The sequence below is a fragment of the Taeniopygia guttata genome, chromosome 13, assembly GCF_048771995.1.
Source record: "Taeniopygia guttata chromosome 13, bTaeGut7.mat, whole genome shotgun sequence".
Lineage (NCBI taxonomy): Eukaryota > Metazoa > Chordata > Aves > Passeriformes > Estrildidae > Taeniopygia > Taeniopygia guttata.
Genome location: NC_133038.1, coordinates 9,156,312 through 9,178,741, shown reverse-complemented (window position 1 = coordinate 9,178,741; position 22,430 = coordinate 9,156,312). Strand labels below are relative to the sequence as shown.

The following is a 22,430-nucleotide window of genomic DNA, read 5'->3' as shown; positions in this document are numbered from 1 at the left end:
CATCCCTGGCACCTCCAGGCTCCTCCTGGGGCTCTAACCTGGTGGTATCTGAAGCATCAGCTCTGCTGGCATGGGGACAAGGCTGGCAAGGAGGGGAAGAAGAGCTGACACCAAAAATGTGGTGGCACGATAGCGTGTGGGGGATGACCCCGTGGCCTGGGCAGATATTGGTGCAAAGGAGCTGAGATGAAGCACTTGGGGAGCTCAGTTCTCCTTTTTTGGGCCGGTGAGAGTTCAGGGAGGGCTTTCCTCTGCCTCACCTAGAAACTGGCCTGTCCTGAACCATCCAGCCTTCCGCTAATGTGCTCTTTCAGGGCTTAAAATAGCTGCTGTGTTTGTCACACTCGGGATTTCACAATAGCTGCGGGCTGAGTCACAGGCAAAGGCCAAAGGGCCGCTTGTGGCACCGCTGGTGGCACCTCAGCAGGCGCCCCTCAGACCCATGAACCCCATGAACCCCGCAGTGCTTGGTTTCCCTCTGGGCTTCGAGGAGCAATCCTGCTCATCCCAATTCCTGCTGTTCCCAGGGTTTTCCCAGCACCCAGCCAGCCCCAGAGCCCTGCAGGGAGCTCCTCCTGGGCCTGGTTTCCTGCTCGGCCCCTGGCGTGGCTCTCTGCCACTGGTTTACTGAGTAACTTGGAGGTGACATTTGTGGAATGCGCCTTCCAGGCTGTTCCTGCGCTGAGCTCTCACCGTTGACTTGCTCGTGGGGCTGCTGGTGGCCACAAAGGGTTTTTGGGGTTTAAATGATTGTGATGAACCACCCCTGGAGTGGTTATTTACAATAACGTGCCAATATCTGTCACCTACGTTGGACAGTGTGTCCCCAGCCTGAACCAACAGAAAAATGCCAACACCACAGTGAAACATGGAGGGCATGAAGAAGGAGAAAAAGGACAAGGCACACCCAATTTCCTCCATCTTGTCCCCTTTGGACCCCTAATCTAGAATCCGAAAATTTTACTTTTGCACCCGTGCCACACTTAATTATTGGTTATATCAAACACTCAGAGCTGGTAATTCATCCTGTAAGGTTGAAAACTCTTTTCCATGGACAGAAATCACAGCCAGTGTCTCTGGGGGCTCTGTCCAGGGGGGTTCCTGACCCCTGCCAGGGTCCCAGACCTGCCAAGAAACCCCTGGACTCCCACACCTGGATGTGTTTAAAATCAGACTGGGTGCCAGGGTTGAGTTGAGGTGTTGGGGCTGGATTTATCTTGGAGGTCTCTTCCAACCTGGTGATTCTGGAATTCTGTGAACACTCGCTCAGGACAGCCCAGCGTGGGGAGGAATGCAGAGGAAACTCTGCCCTGGCCCCACGGGTGCTGTTATTGGACATGAATACACAGAAGTTTGGTAAGTTCACAAGAGAAAAGGACTCAGTTTTATTCCAATATCTGGTATTTATAGAATTCCAAAGGTGACCATAGATTGGAGGATGGAATTACCACTTCTCCAACCACACTGGTCTAAAGATCAATCATTTTTTACTACCTAGAGAGAAATAGATAAACTATTCTGTTTATCCATGAAATTGTGTGGGAACTCTGACTCTCAAATATGTAAACATTATCAGAAGGCTAAAGAAGTTTTATGAGAACTTTAAAACTTTCAAAAGAACTGTAAAAGAAAACTTAACACTTTTAAAAACCAGGGTAACACACAGGATGTAGGAGTAACAGTGAGCGAGGCCAGGCAGGGCTGTGGTCACTCCCCCACTGTTAAAAACGTTAATTACTTGGTTTTAAAATTTTAAAAGTTTAATAATAATAAAATGCTTATAAAAATAGTAGTACAATTAGAGTAATAAAATTTAGAGTTAGGACAATTACAAGACAATAAAAAATAAAGAATTGTGGATGTTTGGATGTTCTCGGACACTAAGTCACGAAAAGTATACTTTGTGAACAAAGGAATAATTTTAAAAGTAATAGCTTGTATATTCATATATTTTTTATGGTTATGAATACATTTTATTTAAAATAAGACCTCTGTTGTATGTTAACAGTTTCTTTTAATTTCTAAGGTGTCTTTGAGTTTGAGTAAGGTTTGAAGAAATTAGCTTCTTCTGATAAGAAAACCATAAATTCCTTTTCTTTGGAAGATTTAGGTGTTCCTCGAAGCGAGTATCTCATTCCTAAAAAAAAAACCCTCCCCCCACATCCATAGTCTCTATTTTAACATTATGTTGGAACCTAAAACTATATTTAACACACTACTTAAGAGAATTAATACAGCACAACTTTCTAACATTACCCATATAATATTCATTGTTTTATTATCATAATATTCATTGTAATATTTGCAAAAAGCCAATCTAAAATACTCATTTTTCACAGCCACCACAATCCCCAGCCTGGTTTGCAAACCCCAGCCCAGCTCTGTGCTCTGCTCCTGCCTTTTTCCAGGTGCTGCTGGGCCCCTGCTGGTGGGAAGCAAAGCTCCAGGGGAAGCCCCACCTCTTCTCTCAATATTTATTTCCCTGCTTGGAGCTCTCCCAGCTCTGGAAGTGCAGAGCAAACACAGTGGGGCACTTCTTGCTGCTGTTTGGAGGGGCTGAGCTGTTCCCCGAGCTCCTTGCCCTGCCCTGCTCTGTGTGAGCATCTGGGGGTGGCTTGGTGAGAGCCCAGCTGAGCTGAAGGAACCCCCAAATTTCTCCTGAACTCAGCAGGAGCTGCTGCTGGCCCGTGTCTGGGCAGCCAGCCCAGATGGAAATGGATTTGTCCCCTTGTGGTAAGGACACGGCTGTCCCTGCCAACTCCTGGAATGCAGCAACACTTCAAAACACGGCAGAGATCCCTCATTTTCCTCCCTCTGCTGAGTGATTTTCCCAATATTCCTTCCTGCCCTCCCCAGCCTGTCCCTTGGTACGTGGTTATAGTGGCACCCTCTGTGGGAAGCTGTTCAGAGGGGCTTGTGGTGTTTACAGCAGCAATTAATCCTCCTGTAAGCTCCCCTGTGGGTTTTCCAAACACAGAGATGTAAACTGGAGAATGGGAAGAAAGGTCACAAGCAGAGCTTGGCCGGCTCCTCCAAGGATTCCATCCACAGTGGGAATTGTTTCCCTGGGGAAGAGGCAGCCTGGGGTGGGGGAGATGGAAGGAAAAGCCAGGAGGAGCTGGGATTGTGTCAGTGGGGAGCAGTGGGTGAGCTGGAGGGAGCTCTGGGCCGTGATCTGCTGCCTCAAGGAGCTGCTGGCAATGTCTGGGTGCTCCTGAGTCAGCAGCTCCTGTCTCCCCCTCTCCCATGTGTGACACATCTCCTGCTGTAGCTGGACTGGGAATTTACAAAGTCACAGAACCACTGAGCTTGGAAAAGGCTTTCAACATCACCAAATCTAATCTGTACCCCATCCCCACCCTGTCCCCAGCCCAGAGCACCGAGTGCCACCTCCAGCCCTTCCTGGGACACTCCAGGGATGGGATCCAAACCTCCCTGGGCAGTTCCAAGGCCTGAGCTCCTTTCCATGGGGAAATTCCTGCTGATGCCCACCCTGAGCCTGCCCTGGCCCAGCCTGAGGCTGCTCCTTCTCCTCCTGTCCCTGTTCCCTGGAGCAGAGTGCCATCCCCAGCTGGCTGCACTCTCAGCTAGATCTTGGTTGGATTATCTGTGTGCTCAGGATTTCTAGTAATTCACCTGTGATATCATCAGAGAGCTGCTATACTTCGAGGTTTCCTCCTTCCTTTTTTTTTCCCCAATGCTACAAACAGCAAGCTGCATCTCCTTTCCTAAAAATTTCCATCTCCCTGTGATGGGAAGTGGTTTGGGCTGTGGAGCCTGGATGGAGGAAGGAGGATCCAGCCACTCTGTGAAGCTGTGGGCAGCTTTAGGAAGCAGAAATGCTTCTGCAAGTTTCCCTGCTGTGTGTGATGGCTGTAAATTGGAGCAGCAGGGATTTTGTGCTCCTCACTTTCTCTAGACTCACCCTGCTCTTTCCTTGCAGGCCAAGAACAAGGAAACGGGCGCTCTGGCAGCTGCCAAGGTCATCGAGACCAAGAGTGAGGACGAGCTGGAGGATTACATGGTGGAGATTGAGATCCTGGCCACCTGCGACCACCCCCACATCGTCAAGCTGCTGGGAGCCTTCTACTGGGATGGCAAACTCTGGGTAAGGGCTGGCCCAGGTGGGACTGGGACATCCTCACCCTGCCCAGAGAAAGGGGCTGCTCGTGGTGCAGCAAAACCTCTGGAGCTGCTTGAACATCAGAAATGAGTCATGAGCTCTCTTTGTGCTCAGGGTCTGGATTTTCCCTGCTTTCTTTATCACCAAACTCTCTTCTGATGAAAGCTGCTGGTAAAAACCCAAGGGATCTTCACAGGGAAGTTCAAATTGGTTTTTATTCCCACCATTAAGGGTTTGTAAAGGTAGAAAAAGCATCACCAATAAGTTCCTGTCTCTTCTAAAGCCCCTCTTTTAAAACACCAGCTGGAAGATGATCTTAGAGGTCTCTTCCAACCTCATTATTTTGTGATTTCTGTGATTCCGGCTGGTTTTCTGGATCTGGGGGTGATTTGGGGCTCAGCACTTCTAATGCAGAGGCACCTGATAGCAAGAGCTCCATTGTGGAGGTGCAGGGACATAAAATGCAATGAGTGGGAGTGGGTTGGTGCAGGGGCTGGAACAGCAGGTTCCTGCAGCTCTCTCCCCTAGCCCAGCAGGTTTATATGTGAATTTTTATTTCCCCTGCCTGCTGCTCTCTCTGAGTGCCTGGCAGCAGAGGAAGCTGAGTGTGAAAGGCACCTTCCTGTGCTGTGTGCAGGGGATGGAGAGGCTGAGGGAATGAACCCTTGGATACCCAACTCTGTGCCTGTGTGAGGATTGTGGAAATCAGGTGAACAGGAGGATTTCCAAACCCATCTCCTCAGGCAGTTCATCTGTTCTCCTCTAACTGCAGGAAGTCAGGAGAGTGGTAAAGCGTGCGTTCAGCAGCTCTGGTGCTTCTTCCTTCCTGTTTTTAATGTTTCAGATGCCTTTGTGGCCTCCCTGAGTAAATTTAATAGAGTTAAAGAAGAGATCTCAGCTTTTGGGAGCTGCACTTGTGTGAGCTGAGCTGTCTGAGCTGCCCAGCCCCTGCCTGTGGTGCCGAGGGCTGAGCTGGGAGAACACAACCCCAGTCTGGCTCATTCCTGGGTTGAGCAATGCAGGAGAGGGATGTTTTATTGGGCTGATTCAGCAAGCACCTTTTGTGTTGTCAGCACGTGTTTTCTCTCTTTAAAAATCCATGGATAAAGCCCCTGAGCTCTCTGGAACACCCAGCTTGGAGTGCTGGAGTGTTTCTGCTCTGTCTTCTAGTCTCGAGGGAGCCGAGTTGTCCACTTGGTGTTTTGGATGGATTCCGAGCCCTGGGTATGTTAAAGAACAAAGTAAATATGTACTCTGCTAAGGAAGGGAAGGACAAACATCCCTCCTAGGAGGGGACTTGGGATTTGGATGGATTGCAAGTGCAGCAGGATTAATTTGGGCTAAAGTAAAAAGGCAAACACACCCTGAGCTGGGCTGAGAGATGAGGCTGCCTTATCTGCCACCCTCTTCTCTTGGCTTCACCTCCCTGCTCTGCCTGCATCCTCCACGTGGGTCCTGCTCCCTCTCTGAAATGTCAGCCCCCTCCCCATCCCTCTTCCCACCTCCTCCCTGCCGCAGGAAGCTTTTCCTTCCTTCCTTCCTGGAGGAAAAGGGATTGCAGGGCTCCTCGGCTCTGCCTTTGTCCAGGGAGTGCTTTGGGGTGCCAAGTGCTCAGGAGCTGCTAAAACACAGCACTGCAACAAGAGGCTCCTGTCTGTGCTTCTGTCAGACCCAGGCTGCAGCCCCAGCCATTGTTCTGGGAGCAGGATCCTTCTCTTGATTTCATTCTTGCAGCAGCATTTGCATTTCACTGCTCAGGCTGGTTTTATGAACGCTCCAGTGTTTTCCTGGCTTGGAGGGGAGTCATTAAACCAGGCTGTTTTATTCTGCAAGGCTTTTAGTCCCTACCAGATTTCCCCTGAAGTCAAAACCTTCCTCTGCTTGGTGACCAATGCTGCTGGGGAAAATTTGCATCCGAATATAAACACCAGCTTTTATTGTTCTGCCCACATCCCATCCTCATTTCTGTCTGTGCAGTTGTTTGAACCAGCATTTTCCTGGATCATTTGCATGGTGGGTGCCTGGATTCTCAGAGTGGCTCTCTTGGGGGTACCTGTCTGGTCAGGAACCTGCTGTGGCTTCCTTGTGCCTCACAGCCCAGCATGGAAAGAGAATATTCCAAGTGAGCAGGTCCAGATGTGCCCAAGCTCCTGGGTGGCAGCAGCTCTTTGACTCTTGAATAATTCACAGGCTTGGCCTGAGAAGGGCTTTTCCTAAATCACTCTGGCTGTTCTTTCCTTCAATTAACAAGGGAAATGTGTGAGGAGCTCTGTCCCTCCTGGTCCCCCTGAGCTGTGTCAGGTCCCCGTGGCTCCTCTGCCTCAGCCAGGAGGGGCCATGAAATATTTATGGAGCAAAAGACCTTTCTGTGCAAGGGGAAGTGGCTCATCCTCCAGCAGCTGCTCAGAAATCCACAGCACTGAAAGGAAAGCACAAGCCAGAGAGTTCCTCTGGGTTTTATACCTGGTTGGTGTCAAGAATGAGAGGAGGAAAACCCCAGTTCTTGTGTGGGATGGAGCAAAGCCCACTGTGAGCAAGGGTTGGGAGAACCCCAGTGAGTTCCCAGGAATAAATCTGGTGGGATAACAGCATCCAGCATGAACTTTTTTGGCATTTAAATGCTATGCAGAGAGGCTGTGCCCTGCCAGCAGCTCCTATCTCGTTCCATCCCCCTCCATCTCCTTTTCTTTGCTCGTGGCAGAGGCCAGGAAGTCTTGTGCTGGTTGAAAACAGCCCAGGGAAGCTGCAGAACTGCCCTGGTGGGAGCTTTCAGGATTTTATTTTATTTTTATTACAAGCCCTGTAGCATTTCTTGTTCTTTTGCATAAATCCTGGCTGCTGGAAATGGGGGCACCAAATGAAAGCCGAGATTCTCATGCTTTCTTTTAAACAGTTTGGTTTGAATCCTTGTGGCTGGGACACATTTTAAACTCTCTTTTCCTGCGCTGTGATGCAGGACTTGGAAACACAGAAGCAAATCCCCCTCACCCAATATAACACAGCTTTCAAAATGGACTTTTTAAAGTTATTTGTGGCTTAGGAATGGGGCTGAAATGGGGTTTGCTTGCTTTGAACAGAATTTTCACTGATAATTGTTACAACATGGGAAAGGAAAACAACAGCTCTTGTGTTTTGTGTCCCTCTCAAGGGCTGCTGCGTGTTTGGGAGTCTTTTTTCCCCCTTCCAAAACAACAACAATAAAACAGCCTGAGACCTCAGAGGAAGGGAGGAACTTTTGATCTGCTGCTGCTGAATCCCTCTGCTGTTTCCGAGTGTCTCCCCCCGCAGCCAGAGCAGTGATAAGATGAGAGGGGAGGAGAGTTTGGTTTGCTGTGAAGAGCCTGACCTTTCCTGCAGGAAACCTCTGCTCCCAGGGGATGGTGGCTGTGCCCAGACAGCCCAGCAGGATGGCAGGAAACCCTGTCGAGATGCTCCAGCACTGAGCCTACAGCAATCTCTAGAAATTCATTAAAATATCATTTTGGGCCCCAGGTGTTGAAGTGCTGTGCTGGTGGTGATGGGACAACTTTTCTAGGGAAGCCCTGGGGAATTGTCTCCCCCTCCCTCTTCTCCCTGCCCCACGGTTTCCATGGAAAAAGGGTTTTTGAATAACCAGCAGTTTCCTGGAGATCAAAGAGGGGTTGCTGCAGCGTGCAGGTAACCCTGCCTGCCTGGGCCATTTGGGGAATGGCTCATTTAATCAGCTTAGGGTTTCTCCTGTGTGGCTACAGACTCCTGCAGCTGGCACAGAGACTCCAGCTCTGTGCTGCTCTTTGTACTCGCCTTAAAAAAGCCCTTTGCATTTTCTGTGGGCAGGCCCTGGCCTGTTCAGCCAGGGACTTTTGGGATTGCTCCCCCTTTGATATGGATGTTGACTGGAGATTTGGGCATTCCTGAAAATCCTGTAGCATAAAGAAATGTTCATTATCCCAAGCACTCGACTGCTGGGCTATGTAAAGCATCTGCAGCCTTTGCTTCTCTGAGGTTGGCAATACCTTTACTTTAAAACAAACAGAAAAGGGAGCTGGTGGCAGGATCAGATTCCCCACAGCTTTCCTTAGCGAAGGGAGGTTATCACAACTTGCAGGGATGTCCTGCAGGGTGAGCTTGGCTGGGTGCCCGTGGGGATCTGTTTGTGTGAATGCTGGACCAGAGCAGGCTCTCCAGGCTGCTCAGTCCCCGAGGAATCCCTTGGCTCTCTGTGTCCCTTTAAAAGTCCACTTGGCAGCAGAGCTGCAGCCCTTCCTACTTGGCCTCCTGCTCCTGGAGCTTTGTACCAAACTTCCCCCAGAAGTTCTTGAACTTTGTTGTTTGTGTGAACGCAGCCGAGGGAAAACCCAGGAAAACAAAGAGATCCCAAACTCTGCTAAACAGCTCACCAGCGTCCTAGAGGAGCAACAATCCTTCCCCTTCCTCCTTGCCCCAGCTGCAGGAACATAAATCCCAATTCCTCCGGGATCTGGCAGTCCCCTGGGACACGCAGAGCTCCGGAGCTGCTGCAGCATCAGCCCCGCTGGGAAAACCAGTATGGGGGTGGGGTTTGCTGGACCGGTTTCCAAATTCCTACCAGTCCAGAATTTGGGCAGAACTGCAAAACACCCCCAGGAGCTTCAGCAGGGTGGGTAGGAGAGAAGCAGGTGTGGGCAGATATCAGGACAGGGCATTGCTTGGCCCTGGGAGCTGGGAATGCAGCAGGGACATCTCAGTGTCCCCTCCCTGTCCTGAGGGGCAGCTCCTCAGCTTGGCCAGAGCTGCAGAGTGGAAAAAGTGATGCAGCCCAGTGGCTTTTTGGCACTTTCCTGCAATTCCAGGGTCAGCAGCTTGCTGTTCAGAGTAGCATGACTGAAGTGGGTGTCACTTCTGCTCCAGCTTTGGGGCTGTGCCTCTGCCAGCTGGGATGCTGTGGGTCAGATCTCTGGGTGACATCCTCCTTCCCTTCTCTCTGCCTGGCCATTCCCAAAGTCCTGGAGGTCTAAATCTGCTGGAAATCTGGGCAGCAGGTTCCCTCTGTGCTGTGAACGTGAGCTTCAGTATTCATCCTCTTGGCAAGTCACTCTAAATCCTATTCTGGCTAAAACTGGGGGGTTTTCCCTTAAAACACAGGGAAACCAAATGATTTTTAGCAATCCCCCCCAAATGATTTATGTATCAGGCAAATTGCCACAGCCCAGCTGAATTCAAGAGTGCTCCTACAGGTACCAACACGACGACCCAAAGGAGAACAGAAACCTTTGTCTGCCTCCCTTTGCACAGGATAACGTTGCATGAAGAGGTTATTGAAGCCGTAATAATTCCTTGTGATTGCACAGCCTTGTCGTCTGCACGCCCTGGAATGCTTTATAAAAGACCTGGTGTCATTATCCTGGCTCTGAGAGGGAAGGCACAGACAGGGATTTGCCTAAAGTTTCCCCAGGGCGTGAATGGCACTTGGGAATAAGTCCTGGGTGCTGAGTCCCAGTCCAGGGTTGTAAAGTGAGGCCGGAGCTTCATGAAAAGAAAAGCAGAGCAGACAAGAAGCCGTGTAGGCAAATCAGTTTTCAAAGCACCTGAAAACTTTGTTTAGGACTGAATTGCAATAAGCCACGTTCCCACTTGGCTGGATCTCCTAAGGGAATGCTAAGGAGCAGTTTTTGCATAGAAAGGAATATTTATGAACTCCCCGTGGATAGGAGACAGCGCCTTGAAAGCCAACTTCAGCCTAAGCCCTGCAAGGAGGGATAGCTTGCAGGTTTAAACTTTATTCTGTTTCAGATATGGCCTGAAAGTTGTCATTTGGGGGGAGGGAGGGACGTCCTTTTGCAGAGCTCGTGGCCTGGGGTGATCCATTGACTTCAAAGGCCTCACTGAAACTGTTCAACAGCAGCACTCAGGTTGTGTGATGGATCCAGGCACCTTGTGCTGGGAATTTGGGGATGATTAGGAGAAATGGTTGTTGTTTCTAGGGAGATTCCAGGCAGGAGTGGAAAACTCATCAAGCCCTTTGCCACCCCTTCTCTGAATTGTCCTCGTGGCCAGGTGAGGCTCTGGGGCTGTGCTGGAACTGCTGACTTCATAAAAGCCAGCAGGAAACTCGTCCTGGGTCAAACTCCAGCTCTCACCGTGAGCTTTGCCCTTCTGAGAGGCATCATCTCTTTTAGATGCTGACACAGACTCGGGGCACTTGGGGTTGGGGAATCTTCCCACTGAAGCAGCAACTTCTTCCTTTTTGCTATTTATATTTGAAATGATTCTTGGAGTTTTGCTTCCCATCCCATAACAAAGTGAACTCAGTGGCCTCTAAATGCTGATAACGTGGTGAGAAAAGGGATCCCACCCACAGCGCTCCGAGCAGCAAAAGATGCTTTTTGCAACATCAAAACCATTTGGTTGACCTCAATTTGTTCTGCCAAAATTGCAGCAGCGATGGGAATATTTCTGCCATCTGTGGGGGGCAGTCCAAGGAAACATTTTGTCATCTTGCAGTGATTTAAATGTGGAGAACTTGTCCCCAGTTTCCTTAAGATCAGCAGGGAGCTCTGGAGTATTGACTTTGCTCTCCATAAAGTTTTCTTACTCTGAAACTCTCTAAACTTTGTGTTCCTCATTTCCTGCCCTGCATCTTCTTCCCCCCAACCCCTTATGGGGACAGCCTTTTTCATTTCTGATTTCAAATATTTTTCTCTGTAGGTTATTTTGTCCAGAAAAGGGGACAGAAAAGGTTTATTATATTTAAAGTCTCTGAATAGTGTCCTTGTCCATGAGGGAAAATTGGCAAGCTTGGAGCCTTCTCTTACAGAGAGGGAATTATTTCACTTCCACCTACAGCATATTTGCCATGTCAGGCCAGCTTTTGACATTTGTGCTGCTCTGGGGCAGCCAAGAGGTTTTTGGTGGCTTTGGGATTGTTTTGTGCCCTCTCTGGTGGCTTTTGCAGCTCTCGGTGGCTCTTGGGTGTTGTCCCCTTTTGTCTTGGTGGTTCTCTGGCCTCGTGGGGCTTTAGGAATGAGGCTGGGAAGGATTTTGTGGTTCAGCCCCCAGCAGAGAGAGCAGGAGCAGCTCAGCCTTGCTCTGAGTGAGCCCATCTGGTGGTTTTTGAGTGATCCTGGCAGTCTGCTCCCCCTGCTCTCCCAGCCCTTTGGCATGTGTGGGGTGAAGAGCAGTGGGCAGGAGCTGGTGGGGAAGGTGCCAAGTTGAGTGGGTGTAGGAATGTGAGCCACCTCCTCCCTCTGCTCAGCAGTGTGAACTCAATCCTTGGGAGCGGGGAAGGCTGGGGAGATAATGGGGAGGCTCAGCAGAGCTGCTCCTGCACAGCCCCGCTGGCAAGGAGAGGGGAGATCTGACCAAATGGGCTTCAAAAGCCAAGGTGGTGCTCCCCAAATCCACCCCCGTGCTCCTGCGCTCCCCAGTGCTGTGAGGGGAGAGGGGAGCAGCTCCCAGAGGGTCTGATCCTGTTCTGATCTGCTCTTGGAGGTTCTGATCTGCTCCTGGAGGTTCTGACCCTGCTCTGATCTGCTTCTGGAGGTTCTGACCCTGCTCTGATCTGCTTCTGGAGGTTCTGATCCGCTCCTGGAGGTTCTGATCCAGCTCTGATGTGCTTGTGGAGGTTCTGATCCCACTCTGATCTGCTTCTGGAGGTTCTGATCCCACTCTGATCTGCTCCTGGAACTTCTGATCCTGCTCTGATCCGCTCCTGGAGGTTCTGATCTCATTCTGATCCCGAGGAATGATCCTCCTGATCCCGAGGAATGATCCTCCTGATCCTGAGGAATGATCCTCCTGCTCCTGACCTGAGGAATGATCCTCCTGCTCCCCAGGAATGATCCTCCTGCTCCCCAGGATTGATCCTCCTGCTCCCAAGGAATGATCCTCCTGCTCCCAAGGATCGGGATGGCACAGCTGGAGCTCAGCAGCCGCTCTGGGGAACGGGGCAGGGAGCTCCTGCATTGCTCAAGCCAGGCCTGAGGCTGCAGGAAGATGCTCTCCTGGGCTTGCTCAGCCTCCTCTGCCTCTGAGTCAAGCCCAAAAGCCCTGGAGGCTGTCTGGGCTGTCCCCCTGCTCCTGCAGGGCTGGGGAAGGAGCCAGCCTGGTCCTGCTGTGATCCCAGAGCCGGGAGCCACTCGCTGTGACTCCTGTGTCACTCACTGGCAGGTCTGGGCCATTTCCTGCTGCTTCCCACCCGCCCTGTGATGCCAGGGCAGTATTGCCATGCCTTGGTGCTGCTGTGGGCTCTGTCAGGAGCCTCCAGCTGTCCTGGGCTCATTGCACTGCAGGGAAACGCTGTGCCTGTGCCAAAGCCAGGGAATATTTCGGGTTGGGGGGCTGCTCCCACGTGGGGCTCCTCCTGCAGGGCCAGGGAATGGTGGGAGGTGTCCTGCCTGTGTTTGGGGTAGAGGAGCAGGAGGAAGGCACCAGGCTGGCACCAGATTTTGTGGCCAAAACCTTCATCTCCGTCAGTGAAGGAGCTTGGCAAGCTTTGTAAAAAAAAATTTTAAAAAGAGCAGCTTTGTAAAATGCACCCTAAAGGGATTTCTTTCCCCCCCTGCTCCTGTAGCCCAGCATGAGCAGTATCCTCTCCTTCCTTCCCAAGCTGCTGGCCCCAAGGTGAGCAGGGCCAGGGATGGGGACAGAGGGTGAGGACAGGGCCAGGGATGGGGCCAGAGGGTGACAGCAGGGCCAGGGATGGGGACAGAGGGTGAGGGCTGGCCAGGGATGGGGACAGAGGGTGAGGGCTGGCCAGGCAGCCTGGGGAGTGCCAGGACAGCTCCTGGAGCAGGGAGGTTTTGCATCTGGCAGTCCCTGTAACTGTTCTGTGCCTCTGTCACTGCCACCCTCACACCTGGCAGCTCATCCCTGTGTGCAGCACCAGCACAGCTGGGAAGTAGAAATATGTCCCAAGTTTGTCCTCTTTCTTTTTCCCACTGTTGAGGTTTTGCTGGATGTGAAGGATTCCTGCCTGCTTTTCCTGTAAGGGGGTGGTGATGCCAGGGAATTTCCGCTCTGCCCTGCTGGGGCAGCCCTGTGGGCACATCTGGCTCCTTCTTCTCCATCCCAGCCCAGCCTGGGGAGCACTGAGGTGTCCCTTTGGTGTCCCTGCCGTGTCCCTATGGTGTCCCTGTGGTGTTCCTGCGGTGTCCCTGCGGTGTCCCTGTGGTGTCCCTGTGGTGTCCCTGTGGTGTCCCTGCTGTGTCCCTGCAGTGTCCCTGCGGTGTCAGCCCCACCTGAAGCAGGGCTGGGGCCAGCTGTGACACTCCTTTTCCATGCCCTGCTCCAATTTGGAAATGACTGCTGCCAGGGGCAGCAAACCCCCGGGGGACTTTGTGCCAACTGCACGCTCTGGATGGAGAGGAGGTGGAGCAGATGTGAGGGGTGGCAAGGAGGGAACCTGACAGCGTTTCTTTCCCCAGCTCTCCCTGCAAGTGGAGCACGGTTTCCTTTATCAACTCTGTTTTTCTTATCTCCACAGCCCCTGTGGGGGGGTGCTTTCCGCTCTGGGTGACAAGGCCACCTCAGAGCTGCCCCAAAACGTGGCAGAGCCACGAGGGTGCCGGGGGTGGCCGAGGCAGCAGGATGCTGTGGCTTCCAGCAGCTGCTCACACACAAGGAGAGCTCTGCTGCTGCAGAGCAGGGCAGGAAATGGCTGAGGGGTTGGAGTTCTGCAGCTCCTGGGCCAGGCAGGGTGGCTCTGAGGGCAGCGGGGTGCTGGGGGCACGGGCACCCCTGTGCCAGCTGGGGTTGCAGCTCTGGTCACAGAATCACAGAATCACAGAGCACCCTGAGCTGGAAGGGACCCACAAAGTCCAACTCCTGATCCTGCACTGGAGCCCCACATAAAACTAATTTATTAAGGCAGATAAAATCCAAAATCTGGGATGTCCCCAGAGCCAGCCTGGACAATCCCAGCTCCTGCAAATCTCCCGCCATGTGACATGTGCTCCAAGCCTCCCATCTCCCCCCTCCTGCCCACAAATGATGGACAGAGGGCTCTAAACCCTTCCCATGACTTCCTGAAGGCTCTTGGTGCGATTCCCAAACTGCTGCAGGGCTGTAGTGCAGTCCCACATCCCGCACAGGACTTCACCACGTGTGTTCACAAACACTCAGAGCACAAACCCCCGCACAGGAATGACCCTGTGGAGCTCTGGAGCCCCTCTGGGACCCCAAACTCCTCCAGGAGCAGCAAAGCCCCAGGGAGAGCTGCAGGCAGCCCTCACCTCCCGTGCCTGGCTGCCAGCCCAGGGCTGCTCTGTCCTCAGGGGACCCGGTGGCCTCCGGTGCCCGTGGGCAGCGCCTGGCACCCAGGGGCACCCCTGGCAGCAGCTGCCCCCAGATGATGGTTTTTGGGGTTTTTTTGTTTGTTTTCCGCCCCCCTGGCCCTTTCTGCTTGCAAAGGCTTTTCTGGCAGGGAAGGTTTGTGGGCACTGCCCTCTGAGTGCCAACGGGGTGAGTAAGAGCCAAACCCTGCTGGGGCCCAGCAGCTGGGCAGTGTTTGGTGACGTTATCTTTCGAGATAAGCTTTTTTTTTATGTGTGGTTTTTCTTTTTGTTTTAGCCACCTAGAAAGTTCCAGGCGTTCGGACACACCCAGGAGGCCCAAGCTGTCCTAGCCAGGGTAGGAGCGAGCTGGGTCTTGGTGCCACCTTGGTACCTGGGCAGGAGAGGCTGGTCCTGCTTTGTCAGACCCAAAATGCTTCCAGATCCTGCTGTGCTGAACACAGGATTAAGATGAGCTATGGGAAACGTCGAGGTGACCAGCAAAGCCCTATAAGTTGAGGGGACCTTCTCTTATTAATTTAAATTTAATGTTGTCTGTTGCAAAGATGTTGTTTTTTTTTTTTTTTGAAAAGGAAAGGTTTTGTGGTGTCTGCGTGCAGATCTTTTTGGTTTTGTTGCACATGTTTTATTTACAGTGTCACAAAGGTTCTCAGAAGTAGTTGTGAGAACCCTGGGCTTGGTTTAGGAGTCTCGTGTGATGGTAAAGTCTCTCCTCCAACCCGTACTTCCAAAGAAAAACTCCACAGCCTCTTGCTGTTCGGTCTCAAGGCAGTTTATTGCAAGTTATCTAAAAGATTTTCTTCTGGGGCTGCTGTGGTTTGCTCAGCAGCTCAGGCAGAGGCACACACACACCCTGACATCCTCTCTGCCTGCTGTCTTTTTGTCTTTTTTTATATGATATATTACGTGTTCTATATTTATAGTTTTTTTCTAATATTTACTACTTATGTTATAAGGTGTTTTTTTACTTTAATCTAGAAGTGCTAGTATCACTAAGAATATGGAGGTAAGGAAGAAGGAGGAAGAACAGGATTAGTTTATTTTCTCCTATTTTAGAACTTCTGACTGCTATGTATAAAGTAAAAACTCCTCTGTATAGGTGCTAAAACTCCCTTGTACAACACTAAAGAATTTTCTCCTTTCTTTTGTAACTATTTTTATTATAGTGTTTAATCCTTTGTGACTGCTTGTTCTACATTCAAAGTTGGTAACTCGTTCTATGGCTCAAACTCAAAATTACAGCTGTTTTTAGCTGCTTGCCAGGGTCTAAAATGCTTCTGACTAAGGCTTGGAACCTCTAAAAATGTCTGAGGGACATTTTGAGTTCCAACTTTAGTGAGAACAAGCTCCTTTCTCTTTCCACCCAGCTACCCAATCTGTTCCTGTGCGTGCAGCCAGAGCATCCCTTGGAGCTGGGAGTGATCCCGGGGGGCTGTGAGTTCCTTGGCTGGGGTTGTGATTGGGGCTGGGGGCTCGGAGAGAACTCAGATAACTCAGAAATGGAGCTCCCAGTGAATTTTGGGGTGGATGTTATGGACTGGAGACAAAACCACCGAGAGTCAATTTGTAGGAGCTTTGACGTGGCGCAGGAACCCCGTGTCCCCCCAGCTGCCTTGGTGAGGAAGTCCCTGGGTTCCTGGTGGAGAGGAAATCATCAGGAACGGGATGTTTGCTCCAGGCTGCTCCCCGCAGACCCCGCAGGGCCTCGAGCAGCAGCAGGAGGAGGTGTGGGTGCTCCCATCTCCCACACAGCTGCTGGTGTCCCCCATCCTGCCTCCATGGCAGAACGCTCTCCAGGCTGGCCCTGCTCCTGGAAGGAAGTGTGCTTGGAGGAAGATCTGGGAGATTGCCAGCTGTGTTTGTTTAAATAGGATTTTTTTTCGGGCTGAAACGAGCTCGTTATTTTTTTAGCTGCTCAAACCATCTGGCCACACCCAGAATTATTCTTTGGCATCTCCGCCCTTGTTGAAAATGCATTTTTGGAAGTTTCCCGTGTTCCCAGTGCCCAGCTGCTGCCTGCTGTGTCTGGATAAACACACAGGGTCACGCTGCTCCAGAGGGACTGATGCTCCTCGTTTCCTCATTGCCAGGCTGCAAACCTGACTGGAATTTTGGGAGGTTTGCTCTGAGGAGCCCAGGAAGGGCTGATGGCTGCTGCTGGCTTGAGTCTGCTCTGATGAATGTGATAAGGAACCACCAAAATAATGGGTTGAAGCGATGCTCCTGGAGCTGTTTGGGGTGACAGGAGACAATTCCTGCCTTTCCATGAGCTCAGGAAGCTGCTGGTGCTCGGGTTCAAGGTATTAAACAACAACAGAGTGTTGATATGTCCCACTGATGCTCTGCTGGCCCCGTCCCTCCTGCCAGACTCCACCTGGAGCCGTGCCAGGCGGGCAGTGGTTCTCCTGCTGTGGGAATGGTTCAGTTGTTTTCCCCAGAGCTGTTTCCCTCCACCTGCCTGTTTCAAATGCTCTCCCAGCCCTGACCCCTGTTTTTTCTCCTCTGGTGGTGCCTGGGTTTGTCACTTCAGTTTGTCCCTCTCTGAGTCCTTGGATCTGGGCTGATTCCCACAGAGCAATTCCAGCTTTGCTGCATCCCAGCCCCTGCTCCTGCTTTCCAGAACAAAGCAGCTGCCTCCCAGCAGGTGATAACTGCATGTCAGAATCTGTGGTATTGATGATTCCGAGATTGTAGAAAGTCTCTGTCTTTCAGCCCCATTTCCAAAGAAGAAGTTGTCATTAATCTGTGCTGGTTTCAAGGGTGTTTATTCTGTTTATCTCTAACATGTTCTGCTGCCCTGCCGCAGCTCTGTCCTGCAGGGCAGCGTGTGGGGCTCTGCCCTCAGTGGGATGTTACAAACATTAAATACCAGAAACTACCTGTGCTGGATTTACAATAACGTGCCAATATCTGTCACCTACGTTGGACAGTGTGTCCCCAGCCTGAACCAACAGAAAAATGCCAACACCACAGTGAAACATGGAGGGCATGAAGAAGGAGAAAAAGGACAAGGCACACCCAATTCCTCCATCTTGTCCCCTTTGAACCCCTCATCTAGAATCCTAAAATTTTACTTTTAGGATTAATGCCACACTTAATTATTACTTATATCAAACACTCAGAGCTGGTAATTCATCCTGTAAGATTGAAAACTCATTTCCATGGACAGAGATCACAGCCAGTGTCTCTGGGGGCTCTGTCCAGGGGGGTTCCTGACCCCTGCCAGGGTCCCAGGGCAGCCAGAGGGAAGCCCTGGATTCCCACAACTGCATTTCCCTTGCCCGTGCAGGGGATCTCAGGGGTGGGATTTGGCTTTCCTGGAGCTGCAGAATTAAACCATGGAGCTTGAACCTTCTCCCCTCAGCTCCTGAGCCAGTGCTTGGAGCTGCTTTGAGTAGGTGACCCCCTATGGATGGGTTTGGAGAGCTGAGCTGTAAACACAGCTCGGGCACTGTCCTCGGAGTCACCTCTGGCATTTCAGCACTCTGGAATGCTGCCCTGTGTCACCTTGACAAGGAGAAGAGCTTGTTGGAGAGGTGAAGCACCTCTTGTCCCCTGGAATCCCTGGCTGCTTGAAGTGGTAATCATTTTATCTGAGCAGCCCCAGAGGGGATCGGGGAATTGAGAGGCTGGCTGAACCTGTGCAGAGCTGACAGGGGGGAGGATCAGCATCCCTGAGGTGCTGGGGGCAGCTGGGAGGGATGGCAAGCAGATGTGTGGGACTGGCAGGGCTCTGCACAACCCTGGGGAGAAACGGCAACATCTGGGGAATGTGCTCCCCCTGTTTATTGACAGGGTTTCCCCTCAAAGCGCTCAAAATAAGAGAGCAATGAACTACTGAGCCATGTGGGGAAATCAAAAAAACTCTACCCTAAAGACACCAGAGCCCTCCCCATTCCTCATTTGGCAGTGAAAATCCTTCCTGGTGTCTCTCAGCCACGTCAGCTCGCAGCTATGACAGTGATCCCATCCTGCTGGCTCCCCAAGGCAGGGCAGGGCATGGAAACGGGGACAGCTCCAAATCCTGAAGCTGCTGCTGGGGTGGGCACCAGGTAGGGGCTGCTGGGGGGGTCCCAGGCACGGGAGGGTCCCCGGGAGGTGGGCAGAGCGATTTCCTCCTGCTCCTTCCCTCTCCCCAGCGAGACACGGCCTGGCTTTAACTCTCTCTTTGCTCCCCCAGATCATGATCGAGTTCTGCCCCGGTGGGGCCGTGGATGCCACGATGCTGGGTGAGTGCAGCTGTGCCCGGGGCGATGCCCGCTGGGCATTTCCAGCTCCTCCTGGCACCAGGAGCAGCCCTCAGACAGATGGCAGGCATGGGTGCCACGGCTGCCCTTTCTCTCCCAGGAGTTTGCCTATTTTCATCCCCTGAGCAGAAGGTGTAGCAGCCCTGGGGGAGTTTCTGAGCTGCTTTAATGTCCTTTTGGGATTTAATCGCTGCTGGGATCAGCAGAGCACAAGGCGTGGGGAGAAGGGAGAGTCTGGCTGCAGGGGAAAGCTGAATTTCAATATTTGTCTTCTGGGGGCACTGGGATCCCGTTCCCACAGCTCCCAGCAGGGCTGAGATGTTGCAGCTGGGTGCCTGTCAAGGTGAATTTCCCCAGATCTTTTTGCTGACTGCTCCATACGGTATCAGTCATTTGGTGGGGCAGCAGAGCTCTGTCAAACTGCAGTTTGCAGCAATCCCCCCTTTTCCAACTCCTCCCTCCCACCCAAAAAGAGCTGCTGGGAGCAGGGATGGGTGGCTGCACCCCAAAAGAGCCCTGGCTGGTGGCACAGCCCCTCTGGGGTGACATCCCCTCTGCACAGCAGATGTGACACTCTGACATCACCTTGCCCAGAGCCCTGGGACAGAGCCTCTTCTCCCTGGGGGCTCCTCCTTCTCAGCCCTGATCCTTCCAAAGGCCTTGCTTGCTTTTTATTGCCAGGAACCAAATGTATCATCTTTAACTCAGCCCTTAAACCTCATCCCTCCTTTAGGGAACTTCTTTATTGTGAATGCAGGTGAAGCCGGTGGGAAGAAATGCTGATGTCTGACTCCAGCTCAGAAGGCTGAATGATTTCTTTATTATAACTGTACTATAATACATTAATATACTATAGCTCCTGACCCTGTACAGGACAGCCTCAAGAATCCATCACTGAGGGTGTCCAAATCCCATGTCCAAGAATCCCATCATGTGCCTGAGAGTGTCCAAACACTCCTTGAACTCTGGCACTGGTGCTGCCCAAAACACCAGCTCAGAGTGGTGGGGATGGATGCATGTAACCCTGCTGAGCATTTAAATTGTGCTCCTTTGGGAAGTGCCGTGTCCCTGGTGATGTTCAGGGGGCTGCAGTGCACCCCCACAGCCGGGATCATTCCCTGGTTACCCTGTTCCCTGGGGAATCAGGGCTGCTGATGTTCATGCCTGTGTTTGACCCTGCTGTCCTGCAGCCCAGTGCAGCTCCCTGCTCTCACAGCAGCTGCCTGAGACCCAGCTTGTCTTCCCAAACTGTCAGGGAATTTGTAGGGAATTTTCAGACCCCATCCCAAGCATTTCTGGCTCCCCTTCCTCATCCCTCTCTGTTCCAGTGAGCATTCCCAGGAGGGAGCTATGAGCCAGCAGCTCCAAGAGGTGGAAATTCTGCTGCAAGTGCTGGTTTAGGGGATAAATCACCTTTAGAAGCTGATTTCCATCGTCCCCTGCTGCTCTGACACAGGGACAGTGGCTTTGCCATGCTCTGCTGGGTAACCTGGGCCTTGCTGCAGCTCAGGTGAGCATCCCTCCATCCCCGTGCTGTTTAACACCCCTGTCCCTCCCTGCAGAGCTGGACCGGGGCCTGACTGAGCCTCAGATCCAGGTGATTTGCCGCCAGATGTTGGAGGCTCTCCACTACCTGCACAGCAAAAGGATCATCCACAGGGACCTGAAGGCTGGCAACGTGCTCCTCACCCAGGATGGGGACATCAAGCTGGGTGAGTCAGTCCCTGGCACCACCCCGTGCTCCAGCAAGGACAGCTGGGGCTGGATTTGTGGGGTTGGGGTGTCCCTGAGTGCGTTGGGATTGAGGGATGCTCCTCTGCTGCCCGAGAGGAGCAGCAGGACAAGGAGGGGTGTCGGAAACCCAGCCTGGCTCAGGGGCTCTGTGTGGTGGAAAAGTCTCTCCTCCAACCCGAGCTTCCAAAGAAAGGCTCAGCAGTCTCTGTTGTTCGGTCTCAAGGCAGTTTATTGCAAGTTATCTAAAAGATTTTCTTCTGGGGCTGCTGTGGTTTGCTCACAGCTCAGGCAGAGGCACACACACACCCTGACATCCTCTCTGACTCCCGACTGCTTCTTCTCTCCCCCTCTGCCCAGGGCTGTGCTGTCTTTTATATGGTACATTACGTGTTACATAGGTACAGTTTTTCCCCAATGCCTATTACCTATATTAAATGGTGCTTTTCTATCTTTTATATGGTACATTACGTGTTACATGTTCACAGTTTTTCCCAATGCCTATTACCTGTATTAAATGGTGCTTTTCTACTCTAAACCAATCTGTGAGTGCCAACATCACCAAGAACATGGAGGTGAGGAAGGAGAAAGAGGGAGGACAGGGCAGGCCCAAATTCCTCCATCTTAAAGCTTCTGACCCCCATGTAGAAAGTAAAAAGCCCCCTGTACAGCACTCAAAAATTCTTCCCTTTACTTTGTGACTACTTCTACTCTAATATCTAAATTTTGTGACTTCTTGTTCTTCCTGCAAGGTTGGTAAGTCATTCCATGGCTCAAACCCAAAATCACAGCTGTTTCCAGCTGCTTGCCAGGGTCTCAAATGCTTCTGACCAGGGCCTGGAACCTCCAGAAATGTCTGAGGGACATTTTGGGTTCCACCAGAGGGGATGGTTTTGTTCCAGGGAAGAGCTGCATGCTGTGCTGAGCCCTCAGGGCAGAGCCACACTCAGGTCCCCGATGGATTTTTCTTCCCTGAGTTTGTTTAATCCCTCTCTGAGCCCATTTCTGTGCGGTTTGGCCTGCTGAGCATCCTGTGCAGGGTGCCAGCTGGCAGGGCTGGGAGCTGGGAGAATTCCTCTTGTCTGCACTGCAGGTTTGGTGGTGACAGGGGGAGTCTTGCCAAAGGGTTCCTTTGCCAGCTCGCTCTGCTTTGGAGTTCAGTTGGCACCCCACGAGCTGCTGGGCGAGGATTTATCTGCAGGAGGTGGTCAGAGGGTGACCCCCAGGCAGGGACACCCCGAGCTGAGGCTGGGGATGGGTGACAGCTCCTCCAGCTGCCACCAGGGCTGTCCTGCAGAAGAAACTCACTCAGTACCCTCTGCAGGTCTGACCAACTTAATTTGGGTTGACTTCAGCTCAGGGAGAAGCATCTTGCACTGGCTGGAGGGGAGAGAAGGAATGGAACAGCAGTTTGGGTTTTCTGCTGTAAAATCGGACTTTTTGCTAGGAAATAAGTCCTGAAATCTGCTGTGGAGCTGCTTTTGCTTGCAGAAAAGAGCTCCATTCCTTCCTAGATGTATAAGGTTTGGCAGGAGGGGGTTGCTGTGCCTGTTTTATAGTACATGGGAGAGGAAAATCCTGGGGGTCGTGTACCCCAAACCAAGTTCAATTCCTGGTGCTCAGCTCGGAGCACACAGCCCGTGGCATCACGTTCTTGCCTCCAGTGTGTGTTGTTTGCTTTCCAGTCTGTGTCTCAGCCAAATGTGCTAACTCAGAAGGGTTTTTCAGCTTCCTCCGGCCTCTAATGTTACTGCTCTTTGCAGCTGACTTTGGAGTGTCTGCCAAGAACATGAAAACCTTGCAGAAGCGAGATTCCTTCATTGGGACCCCTTACTGGTGAGTCCCCTGTTCACAAAGGGCTTCGCTCCTGAAAATCAGGTTTGCTCTGAAGCTTTGGGGTGTGTTGGACCACGGGGGTAGGAGGATCTCAATGAGGATTCTTGGCCATTTTCTGCACGTTTCAGGGCTTTTCCTTGCCTGGGCAGAGCTGTGAGCAGCCTCAGTGGTGTGGGAGCTGTGTGTGCTGCTGAGGGGGTCACAGGAGTGTGCTCTCCCCACCCCGGGGCTCAGAGGGGCTTT

At 51.9% G+C, this 22,430-nt stretch overlaps 1 protein-coding gene across 1 annotated transcript in view; it reads left to right on the top strand.

Annotated features, from left to right (window-relative positions):
- STK10 (serine/threonine kinase 10) overlaps positions 1 to 22,430 on the top strand; it is a 44,250-nt gene that overhangs the window by 7,284 nt on the left and 14,536 nt on the right. Inside the window, exons 2-5 of the mRNA XM_041718935.2 lie at positions 3,944 to 4,108; positions 18,554 to 18,602; positions 20,183 to 20,332; positions 22,115 to 22,187. Coding sequence (XP_041574869.2) covers positions 3,944 to 4,108; positions 18,554 to 18,602; positions 20,183 to 20,332; positions 22,115 to 22,187 — 437 coding nt within the window. The remainder of the gene's footprint in view (positions 1 to 3,943; positions 4,109 to 18,553; positions 18,603 to 20,182; positions 20,333 to 22,114; positions 22,188 to 22,430) is intronic.